The 23,832-nt window shown below is 41.0% G+C and overlaps 1 protein-coding gene across 2 annotated transcripts in view; it reads left to right on the top strand.

The window, feature by feature from the left end:
- igf2r (insulin-like growth factor 2 receptor) overlaps positions 1 to 23,832 on the top strand; it is a 211,196-nt gene that overhangs the window by 45,172 nt on the left and 142,192 nt on the right. For both annotated transcript variants that reach the window (XM_085982001.1, XM_085982000.1), the window contains exons 8-14: positions 1,597 to 1,756; positions 8,576 to 8,771; positions 13,002 to 13,105; positions 15,082 to 15,246; positions 15,996 to 16,157; positions 19,251 to 19,394; positions 22,202 to 22,336. In XM_085982001.1, the coding sequence (XP_085838127.1) occupies positions 1,597 to 1,756; positions 8,576 to 8,771; positions 13,002 to 13,105; positions 15,082 to 15,246; positions 15,996 to 16,157; positions 19,251 to 19,394; positions 22,202 to 22,336 (1,066 nt within the window). The remainder of the gene's footprint in view (positions 1 to 1,596; positions 1,757 to 8,575; positions 8,772 to 13,001; positions 13,106 to 15,081; positions 15,247 to 15,995; positions 16,158 to 19,250; positions 19,395 to 22,201; positions 22,337 to 23,832) is intronic.

Raw genomic sequence — 23,832 nt, 5'->3', positions numbered from 1 at the left:
GAGACTCGAGGTGTTCGGCACCTTCCAGGATGCTTCTCCTCCACTTTGTGTGGTCTTGGGCCAGGGATTCCCAGGTGTCGATGGGGATGTTACACTTTTTCAAGGAGGCTTTGAGGGTGTCCTTGAAGCGTTTCCTCTGCCCACCTGAGGCTCTCTTGCCATGCCGGAGCTCCGAGTAGAGCGCTTGTTTTGGGAGTCTCGTATCGGGCATGCGGACAATGTGACCCGTCCATCAGAGCTGATTGAGCATGGTCAGAGCTTCGATGCTGGGGAGGTTGGCCTGAGCAAGAACACTGACGGTGGTGCGCCTATCCTGCCAATGGATTTGCAGGATCTTGCGAAGGCAGCGTTGGTGGTACCTCTCCAGTGCTTTGAGGTGCCTGCTGTACATGGTCCATTGTCTCTGAGGCATGCAGCAGGGCGGGTATCACTGCTGTTCTGTAGACCATGAGCTTAGTGCCGGGTTTGAGGTCCTGGTCTTCAAACACACTCTTCCTCAGGCGACCGAAGGCTGCACTGGCACGCTGAAGGCGGTGTTCGACTTCATCGACGTCTGCCCTTGTTGACATTGGCTCCCGAGGTATGGAAAGTGGTCCACGTTGTCCAAGGCCTTGCTGTGGATTTTGATAATCGGGGGGCAGTACTGTTGTTCTCCCGATTAACAGATTTGCCCAGTTTACTGTGGACAGTCTCTGTCCCTTTGAAGTCTGCCTTACTCAAATCTAGAATCTTACTAGAATCATAGAAATTTACAGCACAGAAGGAGGCCATTTGGCCCATTTTGTCTGTGCTGGCTGACAGAGCTGTCCACCCTAATCCCACTTTTCAGCACTTGGTCTGTATCCTTGTAGCTTACGGCTCTTCAAGTGCATAATCAATTACTTTTTAAATGTGATGAGGGTTTCTGCCTCTACCACCCTTTCAGGCAGTGAGTTCCAGACCCCCACCACCCTCCTGGGTGAAAACATTTCTCCAAGTCCCCTGCTGTTTCACGTTACTCCCTTTCTCATGCTATGTTGAACTTGATCATGTTATGCTCGCTATGGGATAAATGTTCACGCGCAGTTAGGCTGTTAACTAAATCTGGCTCACTACTCATTACTAAATCTAATATGGCATGCCCCCTTGATGCCTCTAGGACATGTGTTGAGATGGAATGTCCAATTCCATTAACTCCCAAGGGAGTCCATGTCGTGGTGGATAATGAAGGTTCCACTAAATTTATTGCTCTGGGTAGTTTAACGAGGAACCTGGATGGCACAGTGGGTTAGAACATTTTCTTCCATCACAGCACGTAGATTTGAATTTTTATAGTTTTTAATATTTATTCCTAAGGTTGAGGCATATTTTCTGAATTTGAGAGAATTTAAGATCTCTGAAGTAATTCCATTATGGTGAACTGGGTAAATTTGAGGCCTATTTAAATTTTTGTTAGGACTGATATTATAATTCCATTTGAAGTTGGTGTACATGAAAACTTTTTGGTGTTTACAACCATTTCAAGCAGTATTAGAAACTGCTGTAGAATTAGCATTTTTGATTCTTTTTTATAATCTTGATGTACTAAATGAAAATTATGTGCTCTTGTTTTAATAGGGTACAGAGCCCAAGCTGATTACCAGTACTAACTGTCGCTATGAAATTGAATGGGTTACTGAATATGCCTGTCCCAGAGATTACCTAGAAAGCCATAGCTGCGTGCTTAAGAGTGACCAGCATGACCTCTCCATTGACCTGACTCCCCTCACAATGACAGGTGAGAAAAGTACCTTTTTGTTACAGAATAATTACATGTATCATTGGTTGCACAGGCAATGCAACTGTAATAGCTGTTGACATAACTATGGGTGTCTAGAGCAGTGACATAAAAGATGATAGAAATGTAGACTAAGTTATTGTACTAGTTGTTTTGGGAAGCATTTTAAGTATTTAAGACACCTATATTTAATTGAAATCTTTGACAGTTTTAAAGTACAGGAAACTTTTTTTTATCCGGGACCGGCGTGGTGCCGGTTTATCAAAAAGTCCGGATTACAGAGAGGTATAGTAAAAGGCACGAGAGCCCCGTACACAGCAACAGATCCAGGCTTCCCTGTTGCTTAGCAACAGGTGCAGGAACCCCGGCCACAAGATCCAGGCGTCTGTTGCTTAGCAACAGGTGCAGGAACCCCAGTTACACAGCCACAGATCCAGGAACGGCCATTAATATGAAGTAAAACTTACCTGAACCTACTCCTGAATTTTGCCGGTTAACAGAGATTTCCGGTTATTTTTTTTTTAGGTGCCGGTAAATCGAGAGTTTCCTGTACTCTGATTATACAAAGTGCTGTTTCAGATTCATCATACTTTCACCACCATATCTTAATCTGATAAAGAAGACAGCAAGGTCTTTCAGGAATAGTGTTGACTTGAATCTGAGATTAGCACATATGTGTGCATGGGGGTGGGGGAAGGGTTGAATGCATTCCTTGCTGATGTGGCACATGGGTGCTTGCCTCCTTTGGTGCCATGAGGAAGTGACCATTATTTGTGAACATAAAAGTGAGTGTGTGCCCACATGTGGGCATGTTGGCAAGCCTGGTTCTGCTCTCGCCAACATCCCTACACATGCACATACAGCAGAGGTCATTGATTAGTGATCAAGAGTAGGGCCCATTGCTTTTCTCCCTTTTCCTCTTCCGCTGCCCAGGGATGTTGAGGATAATGGTGGCATTCTCGGAAATTGAATCTGGGCCTTTCCTAGTCTGTGTGGTGCAACTCCTCATGTAGGCTCAAGGAAGCTCAATGTTTTCTGTACCAACCTATTGAAAACCCACAGTCATTTTAAGGTGTTTTTGTAACACCTTATTTTTAATTGAAACCATATTGGAGTGATCAAAATCCTGTACAATGCACTAAAATTAGATTGAATGATGAGGGGTTACTGGATTCTGAGTTCAGTACCCAGGAAAAAGGGGACACTGGCAGCAGTACTGGGACAGGAAGGAGTTTACTGATGGAACGGGCTCCACCTAAACCGGAGTGGTACGAGTGTCCTAGTGGAAAGGGTAAATAGAGAGGTGGCAAAGGCTTTAAACTAGTCAGACGGGGAGAGGGACCTACAAGAAATGAAACGAGCTTAAATATAAACGAGACGGGAAAGGAGAGCATGGGGCAGACTAAACTAAGGGAGGACATAAATGGCCAAGGAATAAATTATTATAGAACAGGACTGTAAAAAGATGGTTTCAAAATAAATTGAGAGGAACTGCTATTAAGAGTTACCCTGACTACAGCAATGCAGTGTCTGTAATAAAACGGGGGAACTGGAGGCAATAATACGTTACGAGGAACCAGATATTATCTGGGTTACTGAGGCATAGAAAAATAGGAGCAGGAGTAGGCCATTCGGCCCTTCGAGCCTGCTCTGCCATTCAATATGATCATGGCTGATCCTCCATCTCAATACCAAATTCCTGCTCTCTCCCCATACCTTTAGTGTCTAGAAATCTATCTATCTCCTTCTTAAATATATTCAGTGACTTGGCCTCTGTGGTAGAGAATTCCACAGGTTCACCACCCTCAGTGAAGAAATTTCTCATCTCAGTCCTAAATGTCCTAACCCATATCCTGAGATTGCGATCCCTTGTTCTAGACCCCCCCAGCCAGGGGAAACATCCTCCCTGCATCCAGTCTGTCTAGCCCTGTCAGAATTTTATACGTTTCAAAAAGATAAAGTCTCATTCTTATAAACTCTAGTGAATACAGGCCTAGTCGATCCAATCTCTCCTCATACGACTGTCCTGCCATCCCAGGAATTAGTCTGGTGAACCTTCGCTGCACTCCCTCTATGGCAAGTATATCCTTTCTTGGGTAAGGAGACCAAAACTGCACACAGTACTCCAGGTGTGGTCTCATCAAGGCCCTGTATAACTAAGACATCCTTGCTCCTGTACCCAAATCCTCTTGCAATGAAGGCCAACATACCATTTGCCTTCCTAACTGCTGCACCTGCATGTTTGCTTTCAGTGACTGGTGTACAAGGACACCCAGGTCCCTTTGTACATCAACATTTCCCAATCTATCACAATTTAAATAATACTCTGCCTTTCTGTTTTTCCTATCGAAGTGGATAACTTCACATTTATCCACGTTGTACTGCATCTGCCATGTATTTGCCCACTCACTCAACTTGTCTAAATCGCCTTGAAGCCTCTTTGCATCCTCCTCACAACTCACAATCCCACCTAGTTTTGTGTCATCAGCAAACTTGGAAATATTACATTTGGCTCCCTCATCCAAATCATTTATATATATTGTGAATAGCTGGGGCCCAAGCACTGATCCCTGCAGTACCCCACCTGTCACCGCCTGCCACCCTGAAAAAGACCCATTTATTCCTACACTCTTTCCTGTCTGTTAACCAATTTTCAATCCATGCCAGTATATTGCCCCCAATCCAATGTGCTTTAATTTTGCACACTAACCTCTTAACGTGGGACTTTATCAAAGGCCTACTGAAAATCCAAATACACCACATCAACTGGTCCTCCCTTATCTATTCTACCAGTTACATCCTTAAAAAAAAAAAAAAAAAAAACTCCAGTAGGTTTGTTAAACACTATTTCCCTTTCATAAATCCATGTTGATTTTGTCTAATCCGTACATGGCTACAGAAAAATCAGGACTGAGAATTAAACATTGTGTAACATATTTAGAAAAGATAGTGGGGGAAAAAGGGGCGGTGGAGTAGCTGTACTTATTAGAGATAACATAATAGCAGTAGAAAAAAGAATGCAACCATCAGTAAGCCAGAAATGGAATCCATGTGGATAGAGATGAGAGAAAAAAAAAAGGATTAATCCTACTAATAGCGGTCGTCTACAGACCACCTAATAGTGGAAGGGAGGTGGAGGAAGAAATATGCAAACAAATTGGGAAAAAGTAAAAAAACATAGAATAATCATCATGGGGGATAAGGGACTGGTGTTCCTACAATGTGTACAGGACTCCTTTCTAACCCAGTATGCAAGAAGCCCAACAAGGAAGGATTTGCTAATAGATCTGGTAATGGGGAATGAACCAGAGCAGATAAGAGAAGTTAAAGGTGGGAATCATCTAGGCAATAGTGACCATAATATAATATGGTTTAGGATAATAATTGAGAAGGACATAAGCATGACAAAAACCAGGATAATGGATTGAAGAAAAGCTGATTTTTGAGGGGCTGAGAATAGAACTTGGGGAAAATAAAATTAACCGCAATATTGGCAACCAAGTGATGTAGAAGCACAATGGGAAACATTTAAAACGGTGTTCAACAGAGCCCAGGAAAAATACACTCCACTAAAAAAACAAGAACAAACTAAACACTAATAAGACACCATGGATGAATAAAGACAAGGGAAAAATTGAGGGTAAGGAAAGGGACATATACATGGACAGCAGGGAGAGCATGATGAGGAAGAATACAAAGAGATTACGGGAGAAGTAGAAAAATAATAAAATTCGGAAGGCAAAGAACTGAAATTAATTTATCAAAACATAAAACAAAATAGTAAATTCTGCTAGCACATAATTTTTTTTAAAAAGTAGATGGGAATAGGGAGACTGATCTGGTGGACATGCAGTCAGAAGAGGAGATTATATATGATATAACTGCATTTAAAATTAAAAAAGAAATCGTAAATAAGCTAATCAGACTCGGAGGATAAAACCCCTAGCCTGGATGGATTGCATCCACGTATTTTAAAAGAATCTAGGAAAGAGATAGCAGAGGCACTATTACACCTATTTAATAATTCATTAGAAAAAGGTGTAGTGCCAGAGGACTGGCGGATAGCTGGCATTATACCTATATTTTTAAGAAGGGAGCTAGAACATGTCCAGGGATTTATAGACCTGTCAGCTTAACATTGGTAGTAGGAAAAATAATGGAATCCCTACTAAAGGAGAAAATAGAAAAACAATTGGAAACCAAAAATAATATAATGAATAGTTGACATGGATTTCAAAAGGGAAAGACTTGCTTGACCAACCTCATTGAATTATTTGAAGAGGTAACCGAGTAGACAAGGGTAATGCAATAGATGTAATATATCTAGACATCCAAAAGGCCTTCAATAAGGTACCACATAATAGACTAATCAATAAGGTCAGAGCATGTGGTGTCGGGACAAGTAGCAGAATGGATAGCTAGCTGGCTGCAAGACAAAGCATAAAGTAGGGGTAAAGGGTAGCTATTCACAGTGGCAGAAGGTGGAAAGTAGGGTCCCACAAGAATCAGTGCTGGTACCACTGTTGTTCACAATTTATATTAACGATTTAGACTTTGGAATCAAAAACACAATTTTTAAATTTGCGGATGACACCAAATTTTTGGGGGTGGGTGGGGATTCTCAACACTGAGGAAGACTGCAACTGATTACAAGACAATAAACTTGCAGAATGGGTATATAATTGGCAAATGGAATTCAACATAGATAAGTGTAAGGTATTACCTTTTGGGGGGAAAAATGAGATCACATTACTTGGAAAATAAGAATCTAAATGAGATAGAGCAGCAAAGGAATCTGGGAGTACAGATACACAAATCACAAAGTAGCGATGCAGGTTAGTAAGGCAAGTTATGCTAAACTTGTATTGAACCTTGGTTAAACTACACTTGGAGTACTGTGTACAGTCCTGGTCGCCATATTATAAAAAGGATATTGAGGCACTGGCGAGGGTGGAAACCAGATTTACAAGGATGATATGAGAAATGCAAGGTTATACCTAATAGGAAAGGTTGAACAGGCTGGGTCTTTTATTTCCTGTTGCAAAGAGAAAGTTGAAGGGTGACCTAATAGAGGTCTTTAAAATAATAGGTTTCGATAGAGTCGACAGTGTTTCCACTTGAACAGCAAAACTAGAGGCCATCAATATAAGATAGTCACCAAGAAATCAAATGGGGAATTCGGAAGAAACTTCTTTACCCAGAGTGTGGTGAGAATGTGGAACTCACTGCTACTGCAGGGAGTAGTTGAGGTGAATAGTATAGATGCATTTAAGGGGAGGCTAGATAAGCATATGAGGGAGAAGGGCAGAGTGTTATGCTGTTAATTAGATCAGGAAGAATGGGAGGAGGCTTGAGTGGAGCATAAATGCCTGCAGAATGGCCTCTTTCTGTGCTATATATGCTATGTAATACTCCATGACTTAACACTGAGGGTTAGAGTTTACGCTTTGGGCGCAATCAGCAATCCGGGCACAAATTGCGCTTGAAATTGTGCTAGTTTTCCAAAGTGAAGTTATGGCTCAAGTTTCCCCTCAAACTCATTTGCATATCACCGAGCGAAGAATCTTCCATGAGCCAGACGGGCAGCATAATAGAACGTAATTGTTATTTTTTTTTCTTGCATTAAGAAATATTCCTCGATGTATTTAAGAGTGGTGACCTGGTGCAGTTTTATTGATCCAGCTGAAAATGGGTTGATCACAGTAAATAAGCATTTTTAATAAGTGTCTAGTCCACCACCTGTGAGTAACCTGATTTTAACATCCCTGAAAATGACTTTAAAAAAAAAATTAAAAAAACTATACAGAGCCATTTACTAGTTTCATTGGTGTACACTAGTCAGTTTCTTAATGAATTAAATATTTTTAAATAAACTTTTGAAAAGTGCCTACTACTGCCTTTGCACCAAAAACCCCCCCAGATTAATTTGAAGAGCCGCAATTGGTGGACACTCACCATATCATTAATTCAGTCGGGGGTGGAGGTGGCCACTTTTGTGGGAGGGGCCAGCTTCCAGCACAATTTTTTAAACCAACGCAAAAGATTGCCAAAACTCGATTTTTGCTGGACGTAACTTGCGCTTAAAATTCCTCAACTTTTCCGCTGGTTTGGCCGATTTTCGGGCAAATTGCACTGATAAAACCAGTGCAAAGTAGTGGAAACCCTTGGCCTGAATGTTTAAAATTTCTATAATGGTGCACTGCTTTTCAAACAGGATAAATAGGCAATTTCCATCTCCCTTTGCAGAAGAACAAGCTAATAACTATAGCCCTGCATACTGGGATAACTGAACTATTAGCGCTACAACTGAGTGCAGGGTATGGCAATGGCTGCAGTTATTGACTTGTGAACAGTAGTAATAGATTTTGAAGTCAAATAATCAGATTCAGGAAAGTTGAAACTTTGACATCCAATCAAATATCTTGAGCTTTACATTTTCCACAAGGAACGAGCGCATATCTGGGTAAAGCTTGCTCTAAAATTTGAGTCTTCTCAGAAATGTTAATGTTGTTTAGAACCATACCTTGAGATGTAGTACAAAGGGATATAACTTGGATTAATTCTTCAAATATTTGAGAGCCTCCAAGCACTATCTTTTGACAGCAAATTTTCCCATTTGGAGAGAAAGTCTTATGGGATTTAATTAGTTTAGTTATAGTTACCATTCACTGCCTTTAGAATCAAAGTTGCAGGCTGTGTTTTACATAATGTATATTTAACCAAGTGGATTGAAAGCTGACAACTATTTCTGCTTATTTCAATGGCTTTTTTAGATGCTGTAGTTTTAAATATATTCCCGTTTCAAATTGTTTTGTCCAGACCCTAGCCGTCCATACGTTGTTGTCCCAAAGAAGAGCGATGACACCACTGATGAATACTACTATTACCTGAACGTGTGTGGAGAGATCCATTCTGGGGGCTGCGCTGACACAAAGGGTTTTATAGCATCATGTCAAGCTAAAAAAGAGGGCAATTTCCATAAGATTGCAGGACGATATAAAAATCAGACACTCCGGTATGTAGTCATGCTGTTTTATTGAATTGATAGCCCATGGTGTAGATAAGGGTATCAATCCCATTTTAAATGATGCGCCTGATCTGATATCCTGGCATTTGGTGTGAGCCACATTCAGCAAAAGTAATTATATTGAAATGGATAAAGTTTTCATACTGAAACCATATTGGTGCTTCCATTTAGATTTTATTTCTGGCATTGCAACAGTGACTGCACTTCAAAAGTACTTCAATGCTTGTAAAGCGCTCTGGGATATCCTGAGGTCGTAAAAGGCGCGATAGATAAAATACAAGTTTTAGTTACTATTGCCGCTGCTCCCCGATACCTGGCACCTCTTGGCTTGAATCATTGCATCGACATTTGGAGCAAATGACAGGGCTGAGGCTAGCTTGAGTATTAAATTCAGGTTTGTGTCACAAAATTGAGAACCTGGTTTAGATTTGTTGATATTCATGATGGGGAATACTTGTTTGCAGACAGATGTCCCAAAAATGGAAAAAAATCTTGATGCAAACTCGCCTCCTGTTGAGATAATTTGGTGCCCACCAATATTGGAAAACTTGAACAAGTGTTGCACTGCAGCTCAATAACAACTTGCATTTATATAGTGTCTTTAATGTAGTAAAACATCCCAAGGCACTTCATAGGAGAGTTGTCTGACAAAATTTTGACACCGAACCACATGAGCTATTAGTACAGGTGACCAAAAGGTTGGTCAGAGGTAGGATATAATGAGCAACTTAGAGGAGAGAGGTAGCGGGACAGAGATGTTTAGGAGGGAATTCCAGACCTTGGGGCATAGACAGTTAAAGGCACAGCCGCCAGAAGACAGTTGCAAAATATTTGTTTAACGTTTCTGCCATTTCCTTATTCCCCATTATAATTTCTCCTGTCTCTGCTTCTAAGGGACCCACATTTACTTTTGCTAATCTCTTCCTTTTTACATACTTGTCGAAGTTCTTGCAATCTGTTTTTATATTTCTGGCTAGTTTACTCTCGTATTCTATTTTCTCCCTCATTATCAATTTCCTGGTCATCCTTTGCTGCTTTCTAAAGCTCTCCCAATCATCAAGCTTACTCTTCATGGCAACATTGTAACCCTCTTTCTTTTAATCTGATACTGTCCTTAACTTCTCTAGTTAGCCATGGTAGGACCACTTTTCCCGTAGTGTTTTTATTCCTCCAGGAACTGTATATTTGTTGAGAATTATGAAATATTTCTTAATGTTTGGCATTGCTTATCTACCATCATATATTTAAAAAAATTAATTTCCCAATCTACCTTAGCCAACTGGCCCTTCATATCTACATAATTGGCTTTTTTAAAATTTAAAACCCTAGTTTCGGACTTAACTCAACATGAAATTCTATCATTATGATCACTCTTCCCCAGAGGATCCTGTACTTATAAGATTACTAATTAGCCCTGTCTCATTACACAACACTAGATCTAAAATAGCCTGTTCCCTAGTTGATTCCTTGCCCTATTGTTCTAGAAAACTGTTGCAAATGCATTCCATGAACTCGTCCTCCAAACTACCTTTGCCAATTTTGTTTGTCTATATGAAAATGAAAGTCCCCCATGATTATTGCATTACTTTTGTGTTATACTCCTCTAATTTTCTGATTGATACTATGATTAGGGGGCCTATAAACTTCTCCCACCAGTGTTTTATGCCCCTTGTTATCTCTTAGCTCCACCCATACTGATTCTATAGCCTGATTTTTGAGCCAAGATCCTCCCTCACTACTGTCTTTATCTCATCCATTATCAGGGCTGCCCCATCTCCTTTTCCACGTTGCCTGTCTTTTCTAAGTCAAGTACCCTGGACTATTTAGCTCCCAATCTTGGTCACCTTGCAACCACATCACTGTAATGGCAACTATATCAAACCCATTTAACTCTGTGCCATTAATTCCTCTGTCTTGTTACAAATGCTTTGTGCATTCAGATATAACTTTAATTATAAGTTTTACCACTTTTCCCTGATGTAACCTTTGTTAAGCTCTCTGTCCCTTCCTGATGCACTTTGCTTGTTTTTACCCAAATCACTACTCTGCTCTACCAGCTTGACTTTTCTCTTTTTAGACTTATAAATTTACCCTTACCTGAACTCTTGATTTTTCTCCACCCCTACCCCCCACACCTTATTTGTTTAAAGCCTAGTTATTTGACTTGCCAGGCCACTGATCCCAGCCCAGTTTAAGTGGAACCAGTCCCAATGGAACAGCTCCCTCTTTGCCCAGTGCCAGTGCCCCATGAATTGAAACCCCTGCCTCCCACACCACTCTTTCAGCCATACATTTAACCTTCTAATCTGTAGTTAGTAATCCAGAGATTACTACCTTTTTTGAGGTTCTGCTTTTTAACTTGGACCCTAGCCCCTCAAACTCCACCTTATTCAGTACTGAATCATTAAAGGCTCAATTAGAGGATGCTCCCTTTATACTGGGTGCAACTCTTCAAATGAATGGGAACACATTGATCATCTGTTCAGATAAATATCAACCTCTTCAATGTTGCTTTGCTGATTCCTCACTCAAGTCACCTGCTTTTGGTTCATGCCGACCCTGTACTTGAATGATCTACAAAAAGATTGCCAAGTCTTTATGGATCAAATTTCGGAAATAAATTTGTATAATCCTCAGTTCAACAGTATGTGATAGCCCATGTAATCCATTCCTACGTGCCTTCCAAGCCAATGAGTAGTTTTGTTAATTAATTCCTTTCTGAACAAAACCATTTTCAATGAAATTCAAATAATTTGGGAAAAGGGGAAGTGCAACGAGACCTGGGTGTCCTTGTGCACCAGTCACTGAAGGTAAGCATGCAAGTGCAGCAGGCGGTTAAGGCGGCAAATGGTATGTTGGCCTTCATAGCGAGAGGATTAGAGTACAGGAGCAAGGATGTCTTGCTGCAGTTGTACAGGGCCGTGGTGAGACCACATCTGGAGTATTGTGTGCAGTTTTGGTTGCCTTATCTGAGGAAGGATGTTCTTGCCATGGAGTGAGTGCAGCGAAGATTCACCGGACTGATAACCTGGGATGGCAGGAATGATGTATGAGGAGAGATTGGGTCGATTAGGCTTATATTCGCTAGAGTTTAGAAGAATGAGAGGGGGTCTCATTGAAACTTATAAAAATTCTAACAGGACTAGATGCAGGAAGGATGTTCCCGATGGCAGGGAGTCCAGAACCAGGGGTCACAGTCTAAGGATAAGGGGTAAGCCATTTTGGACTGAGATGAGGAGGAATTTCTTCACCGAGAGTGGTGAACCTGTGGAATTCTCTACCACAGAAGGCAGTTGAGGCCAATTCATTTTAAATATGTTCAAGGAGTTAGATATATTTCTTAAGGCTAAAGGGATCAAGGGATATGGGGAAAAAGCAGGGAGAGGGTAATGAATTTGGATGATCAACCACAATCTCATTAAATGGCGGAACAGGCTCGAAAAGCCGAATGGCCTACTCCTGCTCCTATCTTCTATATTTCTACGTAAATCTGTACGGTGCCTGTGGAAAAGTGATTGACTGTTTCCTCTACCACATCCACACTTGCATTACCAATGACTAATATTCCACTGGTGTCATGTGTTGTGCTGAGATGAATAGTTAGCGCTTTGATGGAAGTAGTGGTGTGATCCATTATATAATATTGGCAACTCAGCCTGTGGTATGAGCCTAGCTGTCCATATTAGGAGGTCTGTCAAATGAATGAGATAACGTAAGGTAACATTGGAGAATCACTTGAAGCTGTGTACAGCAGAAGATCAGGTCAAGATAATGTGGTCTTTTTATTTAAAAAAAAAAAAAAAGTAACTGAGTTGATGGTAGTGTAAATCTGGGATGAAAAGCCATGCATGGGGCAGTTGAATTGCAGTCTGATTTGTTTGCTCTAAGACCATGTAAAAGCAGTTACAGCACTTGAATCAAACCAACTGTCGGTGTATAACTCTCTGCTATTGGTGAAATGGCAGCATTTCATGAACCCATGGGGTGCCTTTGCTAGCGGGATAAATACCCCAGTAACTTTAAAAAAAAAAATTAGTTGATCTAATTCTGATGTGTAATATAATTGTGTTTTAATGACTACTACAACCAAATATTTCTAAACTGTGGCCAGCTATGTTAAATAGCCTGTTTCATGCTTGGAAATGTTGCTGTAATTTGAAACACAATTAACATACCTTTGTTCTTTAGGCTGTGTTTAAGGTTTTTTTTGTGTTCCAGGTATTCAGATGGTGATCTTACACTGACATTCCCTGATGGCAATTTATGTAGTTCTGGATTCCGGCGAATGACAATAATAAACTTCCACTGTAATGAATCAGCTGGTAAGCTTAATACAAAATATGTACCATTTTAACATCCATACACCAAATATTCATTCTGTCTTTGGGTGGGGGGCAGGGGGGAGGGTGGAAATGAGGAGGAGAGAAGCGGTTATTGTTAAGAATTATTGAGATTGCACTTCAATTAGCTGCTGTGTGCAATTCAATTTCATTCTAATACTATACTAAGTATCCCAGTCAAAATTAAATTTCCATTTGATTAGTAATTATTTTCTACACACATGGGTTGCTAGTTTTCTGTGGTTGCTTGGTAGTGCAGGAGTCTGAACTGTAGAAGCAATGGGAAGGCTAACATTTCTTGGCCATGACCCAAATATTTTGTGCTTTTGATAATCATTGTGCAATCGGATATTTCTACTTTACAGCCTAGAACTGCAGCAGTCACTAGTTTAGGTACAGGAAACTTTGTGCTATCCGGCACCAACTGGACCGAGCTGCTGCCGTACACTCCAGAGCTCATGTTGAAACATACGGAGATTTTCATCTCCGTATGAATCAACAAACCCTGTTGCTTAGCAACAGCCTCTAAACAGTCGGCAAGCACCTCTAGCGTCTCTAGCTGAAGCTGTTGCTTAGCTACAGACCTTGCACAGCTTGACTGTTCAAAAAAAGCAAAGAAAAGAAACAAAGAATAAAAAACTGCTCCTGATTTTTGCTGGTGGCTCCAGCTTGCCGGACGGTTCGCCTCCAGATAACTCTCAGTTTCCTGTAGTATTATCCAGATACAGCCTTAACTGCTGACATCAACTTTATTCTGTCTGGGTCGATTTGTGTGCCAGACTAAGCCATTGCACTACCCAGTTTCATAATTGATCATCAATGTCAAATTGGTGGGGGGGAACAAAGATAAATTACATAGAATGTACAACACAGAGGGCATGCGGTATAATTGATCCATGCCTGTATACTCCACACAAGCTTCCTCTTCTCACCGTGCCCCCATATTCTCCTATTGCCTTCTCCCTCGTGAGTGCATGAAGCCTCCTTAAATGTCAGTGCTATCTGCTTCACCCATTCCATGTGGCAGCGAGTTCTACTTTCTCACCACTGAGAAAAGAGATACCTCCTAATTTTTATTTTTAAAGTTTAATGTTGTATCTCTGGAAACACTAATTTGTTGCCTTGAACTTCTAAAATGATTTGCCAATATTACTGGGTTTCAAATGTTCAAGTAGTTGAGTAAAGAAAGTGAAGAGTTTGCAACCTACCTGTGCTGCAGTGAACTTTTGGACTTGAGCTCAATTCATGCACCTTCTGATAGTTGGTTAGATAATGAATTAAATGAAGAGGGGGAGCCTGCAGCACCTGTGTTTTATGTAGGGGAGAGGAAAGAGGTGTCAACTGATTCTCAAGTTGTCTCAGAGATTTTAATCTAGAATTGTTTTGTTTTGTGGTGACAGAAAGCTTTGCTCATTATGATATAGCTGAATGGAAAAAAAGTAATTTCCAAATTTATGAACTGTTTTAAAGTAACAATTTGTTGTATAAAGACATTAAATAGTTTGGATAAATGTCTTTTAAAGTTAGTGAGAATTTGGATTAAATATTACTGAGGATACAAGATTATTACAGAAAGCAATCAGGGTAATCAGTCCTACAAGCTTGGCACTACCTAATCTACCTGGCCTACCTCTTCTCTTCAAATTCAATGTCCTGCACTGTTTAATTTGGCACTTCACCTTTATTCATAAACAAACAGTAATTAAAAATAAAATGGAGATTACGTCAACTTTTTATATTTCTGTGCACTGTTTAGGACTGTTATAGCATTGAGTTTCTATAAACTGTAAATCTGTAGTGAACTGGATTTTGTGTCCTTCAGTAAGACGGGAGTTTTAAATTAAATACAGTGTATCTGTGTAGACGTATAGCCGCTGAAAGTCTCTGCTGTGTGAATCTGTGTTTGCCCAACAACCTAAAACATTAGTTATTGTATTTGCTGTCTGTCTTTTCTAAAGTCAATGAAGGAAAGGGTAAACCAGAATTCAATGCTGAAGTTGATTGCACATATATCTTTGATTGGGGAACAAAGTATGCATGTGTGAAAGAAAAAGAAGACCTGCTCTGTCGGACTTCTGATGGAAGGAAACGATATGACCTTTCACCTTTAACGCGATATGCAGGTGAGGTTTCCTACGTTCAGCCATTTTCAAGTTAATAAAATCTGCCTTTAGCAAAGATCTCAGCTTGCCCATAGTGCTCGTCTATCCACTCTTGATTAGTTTTTGACATTGTGAATGAAGCCTTTTGTTAATACGTCAAGAGTAAATTTTAAACTTAGTAATTATTGACTCCTATGTACTGTACTAGACTTTTTGAACTTTCCAGTATTGTAGAATGCACATGCTATTTTCCCTTTTGTACTCACTGCATGTTTTGATCTAAAGGGAGTGTCCAGTAAATATTCCAAAGTACTGTTGTGTTTATTTAGGTACATTTGCATGTTCTAGGTTCTTTCCTATGATGCAGATTTTAAATCTGTACAGTAGGCTACATTTAGTTAATTTATTCTCGCCCACTCCCTATCTTTTTACTAGGTAATTGAAAGGAGTTTTAGATTGTTGGTAGTCAGGTGACAACTTTAAAAATGGTATTAAATTAGTCCTGGTGAAATATTAGAATACTAAACTAGGTCTGAAATTTGACCAGAATCATGATCTGGCCAAAAGCTTTAAATGATATATAATTTGATTAAGCGGAGAGCCCTTTTACAGATGGGGAAGACTGCTGCTGTACATGAAATAAATGCTCAAGTTTCAGCCATTGTACAACAGGCTGTGACTATTGACTTTCAATGTGGATTTGTGTTGGTATAAATTACTACAATTAATCCCTTTTTTTAAAAATTGTTGGCAATTGCATTAATGTGCAGCAAAGGAAGTTCCTGAATCTGACAATACTCTCAACTGGGAGGCACTGGACAGTAACCTGGTGAAATCTGACCGAAAACAGGTCTATATTAATGTGTGCCACAAAGTACTTAAGGATGGTGGAGCTGCAGAATGTCCTGAAGATGCAGCAATCTGTGCTGTTGGTAAGTAAATAAGCCACTTGTATTAAAAGCTTTCTGTGCTTTATTATAGATTAATCATTGTACTGAGCAGACACTAAGTGGTTTGCACAAAAATTGCTTTCCTATATATTTTAGTGTTGTGCACCTGGTGGAGGGCTCCCTGCAGCAATAAGTAGAAAATTGGTGCATTTGTCAGTGTGAGCCCCATTACTAGGGTCCTAAATTTAAATAAAGGAAACTACAATGGTCTGAGGCGCGAGTTGGGTAGGATTGATTGGGGAATGTCACTCAAAGGGTTGACGGTGGATAGGCAATGGCAAACATTCAAAGACCGCATGGATGAACTACAGAATTTATTCATCCCAGTTTGGCATAAAAATAAAACAAAAAAGGTGACTCAACCGAGGCTAACAAGGGAAATTAGGGATAGCATAAGATCCAAGGAGAGAACATATAAATTGGCCAGAAAAAGCAGTAAACCTAAGGATTGGGAGTTGTTTAGGATTCAACAAAGGAGGACAAAGGGATTAATTAAGAAAGGGAAAATAGAATGAGAGTAAGCTTGCAGGGAACATAAAAACTGACTGTAAAAGCTTTTATAGATATGTGAAGAGAAAAAGATTGGTGAAGTCAAGCGTAGGTCCCTTGCAGCTGGAATCGGGAATTTATAATGGGGAACAAAGAAATGGCAGACCAATTAAATACATATTTTGGTTCTGTCTTCACAAAGGAGGACACACATAACCTCCCAGAGATGTCGGGGAACATAGGGTCTGATGAAAGGGTGGAACTGAAAGAAATCAGTATTTGTAGGGAAATGGTGTTAGGGAAATTGATGGGATTGAAGGCCGATAAATCCCCAGGGCCTGATAATCTACATCCTAGGGTACTTAAGGAAGTGGCCCTAGAAATAGTTGATGCTTTGCTGATCATCTTCCAGCATTCGATGGTATCTGGAACAGTACCCATGGATTGGAGGGTAGCTAATGTTACCCCACTATTCAAAAAAGGTGGTCGAGAGAAAACAGGAAATTACAGACTGGTAAGCCTGACATTGGTAGTGGGGAAAATGCTAGAGTCCATTATAAAAGATATAATGGCAGAGCACTTGGAAAACAGTGACAGGATCGGACAAAGTCAACATGGATTTACAAAAGGTAAATCGTGTTTGACTATTCTACTGGAATTTTGAGGAGATAACTGGTGAAATAGATAAGGGAGAACCAGTGGATGTGGTGTATTTGGACTTTCAGAAGGCTTTTGATAAGGTCCCGCATAAGAGATTAGCGTGTAAAGTTAAGGCACATGGGATTGGGGGCAAGGTATTGACTTGGATAGAGAACTGGTTGGCAGACAAAGCAGAGTTGGAATAAACGGGTCTTTTTCCGAGTGGCAAGCAGTGACTAGTGGGGTACCGCAGGGATCGGTGCTAGGACCCCAGCTATTCACAATATATATTAATGATCTAGACAAGGGAACTAGATGTAATATCTCCAAATTTGCAGACGACACAAAGCTGGGTGGGCGTGTGCTGTGAGGAGGATGCCAAGAAACTCCAGGATGATTTGGACAGGTTGGGTGATTGGGCAAAAGCATGGCAGATGCAATATAACGTGGATAAATGTGAGGTTATCCACTTTGGTGGCAAAAACGGGAAGGCAGATTATTATCTGAATGGCAATAGATTGGGAGAAGGGGAAGTGCAACGAGACCTGGGTGTCCTTGTGCACCAGTCGCTGAAGGTAAGCATGCAGGTGCAGCAGGCAGTTAAGGCAAATGGCATGTTGGCCTTCGTAGCGAGAGGGTTGGAGTACAGGAACAAGGATGTCTTGCTGCAGTTGTACAGGGCCTTGGTGAGACCACATCTGGAGTATTGTGTGCGGTTTTGGTCGCCTATCTGAGGAAGGATGTTCTTGCCATGGAGGGAGTTCAGCGGAGATTCACCAGGCTGATACCTGGGATGGCAGGAATGATGTATGAGGAGAGATTGGGTCGATTGGGCTTGTACTTGCTGCAGTTTAGAAGAATGAGAGGGGATCTCATTGAAACTTATAAAATTCTGACACAACTGGACAGACTAGATGCAGGAAGGATGTTCCCGATGGTCGGGGAGTCCAGAACCAGGGGTCACAGTCTAAGGATAAGGGGTAGAACATTTAGGACAGAAATGAGGAGGAATTTCTTCACCCAGAGAGTGGTGAACCTGTGGAATTCTCTACCACAGAAGGCAGTAGAGGCCAATACATTAAATATATTCAAGAAGGAGTTGGATATATTTCTTAAGGCTCAAGGGGTATAGGGAGAAAGCAGGGACAGGGTACTGAATTTGGATGATCAGCCATGATTGCATTGAATGGCGGAGCAGGCTCGAGGGGCCGAATGGCCTACTCCTGCTCCTATCTTCTATGTTTCTATGTTTCAACTCTGCGAAAATACTGAATCAAAAACAGAAAATGTTGCCAACCAACAGCAGACTTGTCAGCCTCTGGAGAGGACAGACGAGTTCATGTTTTGGATGTAACACGTGATGGAATTATTTATTTATGTTCAAGAGTTACCAATTAGAATCCCATTTATGGCAGTCTTGTGTTTATTTTTAAGAATGTCATGTATCAAAATGGGTCACAGTTTACAAGAGTTCTGAGTTAGTAGATATGGGTAAAATGGACAAACTGCAAATGCCGGATACAATATATCAAAAATAGAAGCAGCAAATGCAGAAATGCGCAACAGGTCAGAAAAGGAGAGGTTTCGGGTGGCCACTTTTCATCAGTGTTGTTCTGATCAAGGGTTATGTACACACAATACCAATAAACCTGCTGTTTATCATTACAGATTCCGACTGATCTGTGTATTTCCAGCATTTTGTTAATGTATAGACATGGGCTTTCACCAGCTTGAGGAAAAATATATTCCAACTCTAGGGCAGGACTTCTGAATGGGAGTCCAGTGCCTTTCCACTGGAGAAACTGCATATGGTGGGAATAAGCTGGCCATTGTGCTTTTTAAATAATCCCTCCATGCTGATGTGTGGTATAATGTTGCATTTTTTTTAAGTTGCTTAAAAATTGAGAAAATTTGTTATCTTTTTGTTTTAATTTTGTCCTGTTCTAGGAGAAGATGGGAAAAAGAACCTTGGAAAATTTGTTTCGCCCCCTAAAAAGGAAGGCAATAATATTCAGCTTATATACTCGGATGGTGACATATGCAGAGGAAAAGATCGAATCAAAACTGTCATCACTCTTATATGCAAACCTGGTAAGATAGTGCGAGTCTAGTTTCTGTCTTCAGAAAATAATGTTTGCACGTGATTGTTTTAGATGACCCTGTCCAGTGTTGGAAACTGTTGTGGGTGTTTGTGTGCACCAGAGGGTGCCGTGGAAGTTCCCAGCACAATTTAATGGCCCAGAAATTCGGGTCGGGGGCTTCCCGTGGGTGCCAGCCCCCGACCTGCACTTACCTTGCGCGACGGCAGTTGAGCTGTAGGGCCCCGTGGAATTCCGCTCCGGGGCCTGGCCCAGCTGCCGGCGCGCTGTGCTTGCATGTCCCAGGGGTGTAAGTTAGTGCGATGCGTCCCCTGGGATCACGTGAGCCATGGGCAGCCAATGGGAGGAGGGAAAAGCCCATTCATAAGATTGACAGGAAGACCTATCTAAACTTATGAATACTTCGGGCCTCAAAATAGCATTAAACCTTGAAAAAAAAAATTTTAAATCACACTTTTTCAATAAACTACAAATTACATTAAATAACTATTTTAAACCATTTCAATTTTTGAAAAATAATTTTATAAAAAAACAGGGCTAAAAATAAACTTACCTTGCTTTAAAGTATTTAAAAATAATAAACCTGTGGGGGGAAAAAAATGTTTTAAATTAATTGACCACTTGTAAAAAGCAGGCCTTACGCCTGCTTTTTAAATGTGTAAACCCTACAGGCTTAACCTCGCGTGAAAACCTGCCAAAAAAAAAAAAAAAAAGCCTAAGTTCAAAGCGCACGCGCAGCCTCCCCTGCGCGCGGGTTCGACCTCTGAACCCCTTCGTTCAGAGGATCGGAAGTGCTGATTTCCCGCGCATGCAGGAAACCCGCACTTCCATTCGGCCTACGGGTGAGTACCCCGTGCGTACTCACCCGTGGAGACCTGAATTTCTGGGTCATTGTGTAGGAAATTCAATAAGTTTTGCTACAAACTTGTGGGAATTCTATTATAGCTTTGATCAAAGTGGAACAGTTAATAAAGTTATCTACTGTAGCACTTGAAAGCTGATGCATTTTTTAAAAGCGTGTCCATTTTATTGAAAATAGATTAGCAGATCTTCTGTAGCAGGCATCAAGGGGTATGGGGAGAGAGCGGGAATATGGTATTGATAGAGGATCAGCCATGATATTGAAGGGCCGAATGGCCTACTCTTTCTGTGTTTCTAGCATTGCACACGGTGAATTGGAGGTTTTATGGAACAGATGTATTTTATTATGCCAAATAGGGGCACTGATTTATCAGCATTGGACACAACACTGGTAAGGGGTGCCTGGAGTCCAGCAGTACTGGAATTGGGTCTAAGGATCCAGCAGTATTTTGATGGAATGCTTCTGAGAACACTGGGGAGGGATCTAGGATCACTGGGGAAGGCGGTCTCAGGATCTTGGAGCATTTGGGTGGTTCTCCATGCAAAATGACCATTTTGATGGATTTTACTTTGTTTCCAATGTTTTGAATTTCATTTTGTATGCAGGGTTAAAAAGCTTGAATAATTAAAAATGTAAGATTTCAATCTAGGGGTTTCTTTGCACAGAGTTTATCTTGTGATCTTGGAGTGGAGGGTGGTTTTGTGGTCCAGCAGGATGGAGGAGAGGGTTCTGGAGCGTGCTGGGGTTAGAGCCTGGAAATATTAGGAGATTGGGAGCCGCTTGGATGTGGTAGTATCGGAAGGGAACAGTACCCAACAACTTTGTGGGGTGGGGGTAAGAGAATGGCACCCAAACTACCATTGGCCCCAACCCTGCACCATGTTCTTGCTGGTTAGCTTCCTTCCAATCCATCCACAGCCCCATTTACACCTTTAGGTACCCCCACCACCACTTTTCCTGTAGTCAGGCCAGTTTCTGTCCTCTTGTTCCTGCCTTAAAACATGTGTAAGTTTTCTGATCAAAATTAAAGGATGAAAAGTTGCAAGCTGGAAGTGCACAATTTCCTGATCACTCCTGACTTGTATCAGGAGCACAGTGGAAAAATTTAGTGCGCTATAGGAACCCTAAATTTTCACAAACACAAATTATCTCAAGCTCATGATTTACGCAGTTTCCAAGTTTTTACATAATTTCTTAAACTTCAAAAATGGCTGCAAAGTGAATATTTGTCAGTAATCTGTTCTCTATAAACAATCTCTTTTTAAATTGCCAATAAAGAAATTATGATCACAGGTGTTTCTGATTACATGTTCACCAGTGTTCTTTTTGTCTGAGCAGTTCATAACAGAAAATCCCAATAAATCAGTCGGGTTTTTTTCCCAGAAGACTTTTGAAACTCTTAAACCCTCACACAACAGGGGAGGGCAGTGGTTGTGGGCGAGGGGGCAACCTTCAACTCCTGTTGATGTATAGGTTGCATGCTGGGAATTCTGCAAACTGCACACTATGCAGTTTCCATGCTGGGAACTTACTGCACATGCTCAGATATGATTGAAAGCTCACTGAGGTAAAAGAAAGTCGAGTTGAAGCCCAGGGTTTTGAGAGGCTTCTCCAGTTTGAGTTGTCATTCCTAATTTGTTCAACTTTTCCTACACGTTGGAGATGTCTTCCTCCAAGTATTCTGCTTTTGTCTGAAAGCAAGTGAATTTTTTTTAATGGATGCTATCATTTGAATCGCTTTGACGTGTTATTGCCCTACTTACTGAGGAGTAATTATTAAACCCTCAAAATGCCTGCAACAGTATCAAGTTCATAGCAAATTATTGGCACAACACTGGGCATTAATTTTGTCTTTGAAATGCACGAGTTCCATATGAAATGAAAAATATTCTGAAATAAGTTGCTATTTTAATAATGGATTTTCTGTTCCTCCACAGGGGATCTGGAGAGCCCTCCTATCCTGAAGTCTGGGATCAATGTATGTTTGTATGAAATTGAATGGCATACAGCTGCTGCTTGTGCCTTATCAAAAGCTCAGGGAGATCATTGCAGGGTTTCAAATCCAGAGGCTGGTAAGCACCTGAAACAATTGAGTCTCTGCTACTGAATGTCTAGTACTGATGTAAGCTCCGAGACACACAACACTTCTAAGGAACAAATTCTAATGTATTTTGCAGCAAGTTCCATTCCCAAGAATATAGCAGATACACAAAATTACCACCAAGTGGTAATAAATTCAATTGTTGCATTTCATTTCATAGCCTTTGATACTAGACTGAGACAGACTCCTGTTTTGTTTCAAATGCTAGCTTTTCTGACAGTTTGTCTGCCCATCTTCTCTGGGCAAAATAGATCTTGGTATAACAAACAGTTGAAGGCTGAGAAACCTATGAATTGTGTATTAACTGTGAATGGAAGGGAAATCTGCAGTATGTTGCAACTGGAATGAAAAGCACTGACTGACCCAAAATGGCTCTAAAGAGCTATCCACTCCCCCTCTTTCCCCACAGCCCTGCAATTTTTTTCTTTAAGTATATATCCAATTTCCTTTTGAAAGTTACTATTGAATCTACTTCCACCACCCTTTCAGGCAGTGAGTGCATTCCAGATCACAACAACTCAGAGTAAAAAAAAAAAAAAATTCTCATCTCCCCTCTGCTTTTGCCAATTATCTTAAATCTGGTTACCGGCCCTCCTGCTGGTGGAAACAGTTTCTCCTTATTTACTCTAAAACCCCTCAATTTTGAATACCTTTATTAGATCACCCTTAACTTTCTTTGCTCTAAGAAGAACAATCCCAGCTTCTCTAGACTCTCCATGCAACATGCGGCTGCAGGGCATTCTGGAGGGGGAGGGTGAACAGCCAGAGGTCGTGGTCCACATTGGTACCAACGACATAGGTAAAAAGAGGGATGAGGTCCTGCAGCAAGAATTTAGGGAGCTAGGTGAAGGATTAAAGAGCAGGACCTCAAAGGTTGTAATCTCTGGATTACTCCCGGTGCCACGTGCTAGTGGGTATAGGAATGGGAAGATAGAACAGATGAATGCGTGGCTAAAGGGATGGTGCAGGAGGGAGGGCTTTAGTTTCCTGGATCACTGGGTCTGCTTCTGGGAAAGGTGGGACTTGTACAAGTCGGACGGTTTACACCTGAACCAGAGGGGAACCAATATCCTTGCGGGGAGGTTTGCTAGCACTGCTGGGGGGTGTTTAAACTAACTTGGCAGGGGGATGGGGTACAGAGTGGAGCTATAGCAGGGGGTGATTTACAGCCAAATACAGAGGAAAAAAACAAGGCAGACAAAATATGCGAAGGCAAAAGGGAATATGGCAGGGCTGGAAGGCATTTATTTTAATGCAAGGATTCTTGCAAATAAGGTGGACGAACTGAAGTTGTTGAACACATGGGAGTACGATATTGTTGCTATCACGGAGACATGGTTGAGGGAGGGTCAGGACTGGCAGCTCAATATTCCGGGGTATAGAATCTTCAGGCGAGACAGAGGGGGGTGTAAAAGGGGAGGGGGTGTTGCAATATTAATTAAGGAGTCAATTACTGCTGTAAGGAGG

Source organism: Somniosus microcephalus, chromosome 3 (assembly GCF_052327205.1).
Source record: "Somniosus microcephalus isolate GS21.2 chromosome 3, FLI_Smic_1.0, whole genome shotgun sequence".
NCBI classification, from domain to species: Eukaryota; Metazoa; Chordata; class Chondrichthyes; order Squaliformes; family Somniosidae; genus Somniosus; species Somniosus microcephalus.
The sequence above is the reverse complement of the archived record's forward strand: the minus strand, read 5'-3'. Positions and strand labels throughout refer to the sequence as shown.